We start from the raw sequence: 10,834 nt of genomic DNA on the forward strand, positions 1-10,834 counted from the left end.
GAGGTGTCTGAAGAAAATGCTAACAAATCATAAACGGCAAGGTCTGGAGTCTGCTTTGCTCAAGTCTCTGTAGAAAGTCTTGTTTCCAAAAGCAGGGCAGTGGAAATGTCAAGGTCACAGAGAAAGAACACTAATAATCTCCATTCTTAGGTTCCTGATGGTTTTAGAGGGGAATAAAACAAACACTAAAAGAAAGCTAAAAAGCACTAAATAGTATTCAAGGACCATAAAATAATATTTCCTTTGACCTGTTGGAGCAGGGCCAGGATGAAGCCACAACAATGATGCTCTAAGGCCAGGCTGAGAGAGTTGGAGTTGTTCAGCCTGGAGAAGAGAAGGCTCCACAGGGGCCTTCTGGTGGACTTTCAGGACTTAAAAGGGCTAATCAGAAAGTCTAGGACACACTTTTGAGCAGTGTTTGTCATGACAGGACAAGGGGTGACAGTTTGAACTAAAAGAGGGAGATTCAGAGCAGAGAGAAATTACACATGGTTGACCCTGAGGGTAGTAAGACTCTGGCCCAGGCTGCCCTGAGAGGCAGAATATACAATTCCAAGTCAGGTTGTTTAGGGCTCCGGACAACCTGCTCTAGCTGCAGCTGTCCCCATTGGCTGTAGGGAGTTTGGAATAGATGTCCTTGGCAGATGCCTTCCAAGCCAAATCATTCTGCGATTCTATATAGTCTGTAAAACCTGTTGCACTTTTGGTTTCTTCTAGCAGAGGATTAAAATTTTAAGCTCAGACCTACAGGTACTTTATACTTTTCATTTAATTCCAGCAATATAATTGCAGTGAGGAGTAAGAGCATGGTAAGGTCACGCTGGTAATTAAAGCTATATTGTAGAAATATGCTGGTTCGAGATGTGATTAAATAATAAAATATTGCTTGGCTCAGTATCAGCATTAAACTTGCATCAAGGCATAAATATTTAACTGTAACACATAATGAATGCAAACATTATTGATTTAAAAAGAAATGACAGCCTTATAAGGTGGCAAAGGAGACAGTTTATAAGAGTCGTACGTACACTCGAATGCTGTTGTCGTTGCATCTGGCAGCACTTGACCGATGACATCCTAAAATGGAAAGAAGAATCAGCTTGATAGCAAATGGGAAACACCTGAGATGACTGAGAGTAAATCACTTCAATCACTCCCAAGGGCAAGCAAAAGAGTTAAGGACCTGCTACTCACCACTGCCCCAAAATCACACGCTTTTTTAGGACACAACACAAATCAGTACAAGTATTGGTGCTCTTCCCCCTCCTCTCCACTGTACCTTGAGGAAAATGGGTTTCTTTTCAGACAACTCAATCACTGAATCACAGTGGTTGGAAAAGGCCTTGTGATGGCTTGGGTGTTACCCGCCTCCCCACTCTTATGAGATCACCCAGACTAGACTCAGCTGAGCTGGAAACTAAAGAATGAAGCTTTACATTTACAGCTTAGCACAATAGACAAGCAGGTATTTACAGTATCTACAGCTACAGAGAGAAATATACACGTTAAAAAAGGTAATACAGAAACACAACAGCCCTCCCAGAAACCAGAGTCCCCAGGAGGTGCTCTCAACCACCCTTCCACCTCCTTTCCACCCCTCTACCTTGTCCCAGACTTTGCCTTACATTCAAGGTGAGTTTGGAGAATCAGCCAGGGGGGTTAGGAAGCAGAAGGATTAACTACACAGAGAGCAGGTTAGAGAGACAAGTGCAGGCAGCCAGAGCGCAACTCTGTTATCTATATTTGTGTTCTTGTTTTTAATACATCTCAGCAAGCCTAAGAGTGGAAGTAAATATCACCACTGGTTCCTTTTCACAGCCTATCACCTAATTCTTCTCACCAAAATATTCCTGTTAGCTTCAAACTAGCATAGGCCTTCAAGATCATCAAGTCAAATCACTCTCTAACTCGCCCAGGACCGCTACTACACCGTATCCTTGAGCATTGTATCTAGATGGCTTTTAAATACATCCAGGGATGGCAATTCAACCAATTCCCTGCGTAGCCTCTTTCAGTCTTTGATAACCCTTTCGGTATTGAAGTTTTTCCTCTTCTCTGTCCTAAACCTTCCCCAGCATAATTCGATGCCATTTCCTCTTGTCCTATCAGTTGTGCCTTTCAGAGAACTGTAGAGAATCAGAAGGTCTCCCCTCAGCCTCTTCTTTTCCAGGCTGAATGACCCCAACTCCCCTAGCTGCTCCTCACAAGACCTGTGCTCCAGACCTTTTACCAGCTTTGTTGCCCCAGAATTACAAACAAAAGAGTGTCACCTATTCTGGTAGTTTAAAGAATCTCCTCCTGAAGAAAAGGGGGTTGAGAAAGGACCTTCTTGCTCCCTACAGCTCCCTGAAAGGAGGTTGGAGTGAAGTGTGGCTTGGTCTCTTCTCCCAGGTCATAAGTGATAGGACAAGGGAAAACAAGTTGCACCTGGGAAGGTTTAGGTTGGACAGAAGGAACAATTTCCTCCCCAAAGGGGTTTCAAGGCCTGGCCCAGGCCACCCACAGAAGCGGAGGAGTCACCATGACTAGGAAGGTTTCAAAGCCACGGAGATGTGATGCTGAGGGACATGATTTAGTGGTGAGCTGGCAGTGCTGGGTTAACAGCTGTAGTCAATGACTTTAAAGATCTCTTCCAATCCAAACAATTCTGTGATTACAAGTACTAACCTAGATATTCACTTCAAGCCTCCGCACTGCAATGATGCCACACACCCCCTTGCTTAGAGAGCCTACAACTCACAGCACAAAATACACCAAACACTTCCAAGCATCACAGGTTTCTGACCCAAACCAACACAAACCTTCCTGTACAACTAAAGAGAGGGAAAGATAGCTCTTTTTTGTTATTATTACTTGTAGCCTTTATGTACAGCATTTACCCACAGCCCAGTGCAAAATAGCTGCTGAGGTTGAAGCCATCCTGGCCTCCCAGTGCATGTGCTGGCGTCAGCCCTTGCCAGGCTGTAATATGTCATGTCAGGGCACGGCATAAACGCACAGCGTGGTTTTTCCCTTCCTGCTGCCTGATTTCTCATGTCAGACAATCTTTCCACTGACAGCATTACAAAGTGATTAGAAATTAATGAACAACAATATTTATTGTCACACATAGACTGTGAGCATCTCAGGGTGCTGAGCGACCCCCACCTACCGAAGCTTCAGTGATTGCTGCCTTGTCACTTTTGTTTTCCCTATTTTTTTTCGTTTAAAATCAGGAAATTAAACATTCTGTGCAGTGCTTAAGACACACAATTCATACAATGAGAAGAGAATAAAAAGCAAACTAAAGATTTCCGTGGAGCTAACTGAATCGTGATCTGCCCTGACGAGGCTGCATTTGGAATCTTGTGCCCAGTTCTGGGTCACTCAGTCCAAGAAGGACCTCATGGAACTACTTGAAAGAGTCCAGCACAGAGCCACAGAAGTGACAAACAGAGTGGAACATCTCTGTTATAAGGAAAGGCTGAGGGAGCTGTTGGAGAAAAGGAGACTGAGAGGTGACTTCATTAATGTTTATAAATATGTGAAGGGTGAGTATCAGGAGGATGGAGCCAGGCTCTGCTCAGTGATGCTCAATGATAGTACAAGGGGCAGTGGGTGCAAGCTGGAGCAGAGGAGGCTGCATGTGAACATAAGGAAAAGCTTTTTCGCTATGAGGGTGGCAGAGCCCTGAAGCAGGCTGCCCAGAGAGGTTGTGGAGTCTCCTCTGGTGACATTCAGAAAGTGCCTGGATGCATTCCTGTGTAACCTGCTCTGGCAGGGGGAGTTGGACTGGATGGTCTGTTAAGGTCCCTTCCAACTCCTGACATTCTGTGACTCCGTGGCAGAATGGTGAGGGTTGGAAGGGACTTCAGGGATCATCAGGGCCGACCACCTGTCAAAGCAGGATCACCTAGGGCAGGCCACACAGGAACACATACAGATGGGTCTCAAAAGTCTCTAGAGAAGGAGACTCCACAGCCTTTTTGGGCAGCCTGCTCCAGTGCCCTATCACCCTTACAGTACAGACATTTTTCCTCACGTTGAGGTGGAATTTCCAGTGTAGCCATTTGTATCTACTGCCCCTTGCCCTACCACAGGGCACCACTGAAAAGAGCCTGGCCCCTTCTTGACACCCACCCTTCAGACATTTATAGACATTAACAAGATCTTCTCTCAGCCTCCTCTTCTGCAGACTAAACAGCCCCAGATCTCTCAGCCTTTCCTCATCAGGCATACTTTCCAGTCCCTTCATCATCCTCATAGCCTCCATTGGACACTCTCTAGTATATGCCTGTCACTCTTGAATCGGGGAGCACAGAACTGGACACAACACTCCAGATGTGATCTCATCAGGGGAAAATAATATTTCTAAAACTTTCTCTTTCATTTTAGATACTAAAGCAGTAGCATGTAATTTAAAACATGAATTATATACAAGAGAGAAAGGATGTGCAACGCAGCTTACCAAGCTATGTAGATTATAAGCTTGTGAACCCAAAACCAAGAAAAAAATGAGCCAAAACATGGTCACGTTAAGAAAAATTCCTCCAATGCAATAATTCTACAAAGTTCAACAGCTCTGTCAGTTCTCTGCCAAAAGGCAGGCAAGCTGCACCCTCTGTTCCTACCAAGAAATTAAAGTCTTGTCTAAACAGAAGACCATTAACTAATTATTTCTGAATCCATTTAGTTAAACATAGAAAATTCCTCAGCAAACACACTTTAATTGTGTTAGATTTAAGCCACTTGTAAAATGTTCTTATGTGGGCACACAGATGCTGCCATGAAATGGATTTTAAGTGTTTTCAGAGAAGGACTCCAGCTCTGGAGTAGCTACAAACGGTGTTTTAAGAGATGCGCAACGTGGCACTGAGACAGTTCTGACAACCCCAAGTGTCTGCTAGGAAAGCTCCAAGACTCCTAAAAGCTGCTACAGCAGCACTGAGCAGTGATGACAAAGTCTTTTAACCCCTCTCTTCACTCCGAGCAACTTTGTCAGTCATTGTAAAGACTCAACAGACAGAAAATCAAGTACCTGAATGGGACTATATGCACCATAACTCTGTCTTACGCTACATAAAGAGTTGAAAAGTCTTTCAACAGTCACAAAAACTTTGCTCTGGTCAACTTTCAATATTGCTGTAAATCAAAAACTACCCTTACAGGGAGAGGGAGGGAGAGAAATGACACCACTGATCTCTTGTTATCATAGTATTTTCATCACCTACATAAGACTTGCTCAAACACTTAGCAGACCTCTCAGTGACCCAAGCTTAAAGGATTTAAACCCCCTGGAGGTGTTAAAAAGATGCAGAGATGTGGTGCTAAATGACATGGTTTAGCATCAAGCTTGTTAGAGTTAGAGAATGGTTAGACTCAATGATTTTAAAAGACGTTTGCAATCAAAATGATTCTGTGTTTACTCTAAATTTCAACTGATTATGCATGCATAATGATTTTCTACTATCAGAACTAAAATGCCACCACTTGTATGTACAAATGGGCTCACATCTAGAATAGCTTCTGTTTCATCTTGCAAAACCAAAAAGCCTCTAACAATGAGGAACAAAATCAGGCAACAACAGCTAAAACAAGAACTCTACCAAATCTATACTTAAGGAGAGCTGTGGAACACTTAGCTCCAGCTCTAGAAAAGGTGAGAACACCGCTTTAAAAACTGCTGTAAAGATGGAAAATGCCTCCTTTTCATCTCAGTATGGCATCAGGAAGTTATCCTGAATTAACACCAAGGGCTTAACTACTCCAGAGGTAGGCAGGGCAAACGAAGCTAGACAGCCTGATGAAAAAAAATAAGCTTATTGTAATTCATTTAGTGGTGACTTGAAAATAAATCTGGCTACCGGCAACTTACAGGTCCACAAAGCTGATACACACAGAAGACATTTAAAGTGACATTATGAAGAGCAGCTTCTAGCACCCCATGTAGGAAGGTAATCAAGAAAATGTCTAGGCTGCATCAAGGCTAACCACCAGCACCACTCTGCAGCTCATCAGGCTTTCTGGTTTGAGTATCCACTGAACAGTTTAGCACCTGCAAAGGCCCCTCCGAGAGACAGAGCAGCTTAAAGGGAAGAAATGTGTCATTTAGTGCATAAAATACCATACTGAGTGTCAGACTCTTGACTCCAATAGGTTATTCTATGGCCACAGATGGGGCACTTTGATTCTATCCCTCAACTGCTCCTCTGAAAAAGGGAGATGGAAAAAAAATCTTGCTGCCAGCCTGAAATGAAACAAGGCTACTCTGATTTGTATTCACAGAGCTGTTCACACTCTTAGAATGACAAATTAACAAAAAACACCTGTGAAAAAACAACCTTGCTGTTCTCAAAGATCACTTATGGGGCTTTCTTAACACAAAACAGACTGTGGGGTCTACCTTAGAAGGAAGAGAAGACTTAGGACAGAACTAACTCAAGGCTTCCCCAAGTGCTTAGATTCCATCAGAGCTTGAGATTTAGGGGTGAGCACCTGGGGTTTGGAACTGGCTCCTGAACATGCTTCTAGAGTTCAAGGCAATGTAGTACTTCCCATCAAACCATGTGGATTATGGGTACATGGAGCAGACTGCCAAGTTCTGGACAGCACCACACAAGCAGATCAGTGCTATAAGGACTACTCTCGAGACTGGTTGTGGCACAAACAGCAGAAGCTGACAAAAAAAAAGGGGTACCCTTTCACCTATGTATCTTCAACTGAGAGAGACACAGAGAAAAAGGGAAGCAGTGGGGTCTGACTGGATTATTACTGCTGAGTAATTAGCAGGGAATGTCTCAAATCACCATATTATCTTTAATACTCTAACACATAAGCCCTGTGTCATTGCCCACCAGGTGAGTGGAAGTTACAGTAAAGGCAAAAGGGCAACAGGAGACTGGATCAGACCCACTCCTGCCCTCCCACCATGCTTGGGGCTCCTTCCTAGCAATGCATAGTGTCAGATCTATCACAGTTCAGTGTACAGAGCCTTACTTCATGATCCTGCTCTGGCAGGGGGGCTGGACTAAATGATCTTTCGAGGTCCCTGCCAGCCCGACATTCTGGGATTCAGTGATTTCTGTAGGTATCAGACAAATTAAGTGCATGTGCATGCTGTGATAGCACCTCTTGAAACATAGGAGTATTACAGAATCACTGAATTGTTTTGGTTGAAAGAGACCTTTAAGATGATCAAATCCAACCATTAACCCAAGACAGCCATGGCACCACAAAACCATGTCCATCAGCATCACATCCAACCAGCTTTGAACCCCCTCCAGGGATGGGGATTCCACCACTGCCAAGGGCAGCCTGTTATTTTCACTTCAGGTCAAAAAGACAATACACTGGCCTCTGCTGCAACCTGATGGAGCAACTACAGGAGCTACAACAGAAACTTTAGGTGCAGAGTCTTGTCTGTAAGATATGGTCCAACCATCAATTTACAGATGTGCTTCCTGAAGCCCTCTCCAGATTTAGACACAGATACCCATACCTCATTATTGCCCCACAAGAAGATTTCCTGGAGGGGCAGCAGCTCTGCAGGGCCACAGGCATGGAATAAACCATGGTATCTGGTTCCTACTGTTTATGCAGTTCAAGCTTAAACAGCTCTTATTTTCCAGCCTCTTTGGTAATCAGACTACACAGCTCAAGCTCAGGGCTCACACCCCCTCAGCTGCTTTTATGCTGAAGCAGTAAGATGAAAACTAAAACACAAAATGTTTTGTAAAGCCATGTCCTCAACCTGCCAACACTTCTCTACTGACTTTTCTGTGTGACCTCCTCTAGGTGAACCTGCTTTTACAGGGGTGTTGGACTCAGTGGTCTCTCTCCAGAGTTCCCTTCCAATCCCTACTGTTCTGAGACTCATGCACAATGCAACCAAGCTTAAACTTCCCATCGCTCTAAACTGCTAAAAGATAGGACAAGCACCAGTGATTGTCTCACTTTGTTTGGAGAAAAAGAAATGGAAAACACAAAGCAGGACGTGTAATAAACCTGGCTCAGATTTACACCATCTGTCTTTCAAGGGTACAGCCAGGTTGTCTCAGGCTTGCTACATAACCACTGGAAATTGACCACAGCCTCCAAGGTGAAACAAAAATCTCTCTAAAGTCCTCCACCTCCTCTTCTCCCTGTACAGAAAATACTGAATGATGCTAAATGTTAGGAAGAATGAAACCTAGAGCATCTGCTATCTGCTCCAGCTACCTCTGCCATCTTCTCCAGGCCCCACATCAGGCATTCTCCAGCAAACCAACATGCGTCTGCTCAGCAAAAGGCAACAGGCTGAAAGAGCTCGGCAGAATCTCTCTCCAACATTAACAGAAGCAGAAGGAAATAAATATGCTTGATATCTGTGTGGTATGTGAAGGCTTTTCTGAAGAGAAATGTGGGCACAGGGAGCCTCTAGCAGAGGTATGTTACACGGGAAAGCTGAGGGTGTCCCGAAGAAAATAAGTATGACCTGCACACAAAGATTACAGACTCTTCTTTGGGATAAGGATGTAATTATGAAACACAGTAATCGAGCTAAACATCAACTGCCGTTCCTGGGTAGTAAACAGAGGATCCTTGGATACTTTACGTGTTTGAGGAGAAAATGAGGCAGAGATTGAGGGCAGCTCAGGGCAAAGGAGACGCCACAAACCCAGCACCCAGCCATGGGCAGCACCATCAAAGGCGAGCACAGTCCCAGAACACACAGAACGCGCCGGGAGGCACAATTCTGCACAAGACAACTTTGTAATCTCCCTGAAGTGACGCCTTGTGACCATCCCATCACACCATGGAGATGCTGCACGCCTGCCACCGCCACACGTCCAACCTCTCGGAGAGACGAACCCTTCAGACCATCAGCGGGTTTCACCAGGCTCCACCAAAATCACTTTCCCATTAAAACTTCCAGACACAGGGAGTAAGAACGGCCCTAAGAAAACCAAACAACCTCTCGGGGACGACTTTTGCTTCCCGTTTTACCACTCCGGTTGCCGTTGCCGAAGCCACGGACCCCGTGCCACGTCCGTCCCCCAACCCACCCACCCCGCTTGCCCCCGGCAGCGCGACAGAAGTGACCCCAATGCCTGTCCCACCCCTCGGCGGGACTCACCAGCACGTCCCTGAAGAGCAGCTGAGGAGCCGAGTGAACGGTCCAGTCGACGGCCCCGCCATCGGGGATCTTGATGCGGATAACCAGCGCCTGGCTCTCCATGGCGCAAGGAGGGCCGCAGAGCAGCCAGAGCATCCCCGCCCCGGCGGGCTCACATGCTGCGCTGGGCCGCGGGGGCAGCCGAGCCGAACCGAGCTGAGCCGGGTCGGGCCAAGCCTGCGCCGACCCGCCCGCAGGAAGGAACAGATGCCCCGGAACCAAAACGGAGGGACCGGGAGGAGGGACACACAGCTGTAAGGGAGGAAGAGGAGGAGGGAGCGGAGGCGGCGCCATGTTGCGGGGAGGCGGCGATTGGGGCAGCTCCAGTGCCTCATCGCCGGCAGGGAGGCGCAGGGGGAGGTCATTTGTGTTCGTGGAATCACAGAACGTTAGGGGCTAGAAGTGACCTCAGAAGATCATCGACTCCAACCCCCTGCCAAATCAGGGCACACGGGAATACACGCAGGCAGGTTTTGAATGTCTCCGGGGGAAACTCCGCAGCCTGTGCTGGCAGCCTGCCCCGGGGCTCTGTCACCCTCGCAGTGACAAGAGTGTTGCCTTACGTTGACGTGGAACCTGCTCTGCTCCGGCTTGCACCCACTGCCTCTTGTCTTACTAGACACCACTGAGTGGAGCCTGGCTCCCTCCTCCTGTCACTGCCCTTCACGTATTTATCAACACGAAGTCAGCTCTCAGTCTCCTCCAGGCGAAAGAGTCCCAGATGCCTCAGCCTTTCATTATGAGGGAGATACCTCCACCAACTTTGTGGCTCTGTGCTGGACTCTTTGAAGCCTGGACAGATGGGCAGAGTCCAAGGGGATGGCATTCAATAGCTCCAAGTGCTGGGTGCTGCACTTTGGCCACAACAACCCCATGCAGAGATACAGGCTGGGGTCAGAGTGGCTGGAGAGCAGCCAGACAGAGAGGGATCTGGGGGTGCTGACTGATACCCACCTGAACATGAGCCAGCAGTGTGCCCAGGTGGCCAAGAGAGCCAGTGGCATCCTGGCCTGCATCAGGAATGGTGTGGTCAGCAGGAGCAGGGAGGTCATTCTGCCCCTGTACTCTGCACTGGTTAGACCACACCTTGAGTATTGCGTTCAGTTCTGGGCCCCCCAGTTTAGGAGGGACATTGAGATGCTTGAGCGTGTCCAGAGAAGGGCAACGAGGCTGGGGAGAGGCCTTGAGCACAGCCCTACGAGGAGAGGCTGAGGGAGCTGGGATTGGTTAGCCTGGAGAAGAGGAGGCTCAGGGGTGACCTTATTGCTGTCTACAACTACCTGAGGGGTGGTTGTGGCCAGGAGGAGGTTGCTCTCTTCTCTCAGGTGGCCAGCACCAGAATGAGAGGACACAGCCTCAGGCTGCGCCAGGGGAGATTTAGGCTGGAGGTGAGGAGAAAGTTCTTCCCTGAGAGAGTCATTGGGCACTGGAATGGGCTGCCCGGGGAGGTGGTGGAGTCGCCGTCCCTGGAGCTGTTCAAGGCAGGATTGGACGTGGCACTTGGTGCCATGGTCTAGCCTTGAGCTCTGTGGTAGAGGGTTGGACTTGATGATCTGTGAGGTCTCTTCCAACCCTGATGATACTGTGATACTGTGATACTCTTTCCCTGAGGTCCTTCTTGAACCGAGGGCCTCAAAACTGGACACAGTGTTCCACATAACCCCACAATTTCTTCCCTAGAAAGGTTATCAAGGCCTGTGT

The 10,834-nt window shown here is 47.2% G+C and overlaps 1 protein-coding gene across 3 annotated transcripts in view; it reads right to left on the bottom strand.

The window, feature by feature from the left end:
• MAP2K5 (mitogen-activated protein kinase kinase 5) overlaps positions 1–9,356 on the bottom strand; it is a 169,228-nt gene extending 159,872 nt beyond the window's left edge. For 2 of the 3 annotated variants that reach the window (XM_064157894.1, XM_064157896.1), the window contains exons 1-2: positions 9,095–9,356; positions 1,029–1,077 (exon numbers count right to left, since the gene is read on the bottom strand). In XM_064157894.1, coding sequence (XP_064013964.1) covers positions 1,029–1,077; positions 9,095–9,229 — 184 coding nt within the window. In that variant the 5' untranslated portion in view covers positions 9,230–9,356. The remainder of the gene's footprint in view (positions 1–1,028; positions 1,078–9,094) is intronic. The other variant, XM_064157892.1, reaches the window with a different exon arrangement.
• Between the last annotated feature and the right edge of the window lie 1,478 nt (positions 9,357–10,834).

The sequence above is a fragment of the Pogoniulus pusillus genome, chromosome 17 (assembly GCF_015220805.1).
Source record: "Pogoniulus pusillus isolate bPogPus1 chromosome 17, bPogPus1.pri, whole genome shotgun sequence".
In the NCBI taxonomy this organism is placed as follows: Eukaryota; Metazoa; Chordata; class Aves; order Piciformes; family Lybiidae; genus Pogoniulus; species Pogoniulus pusillus.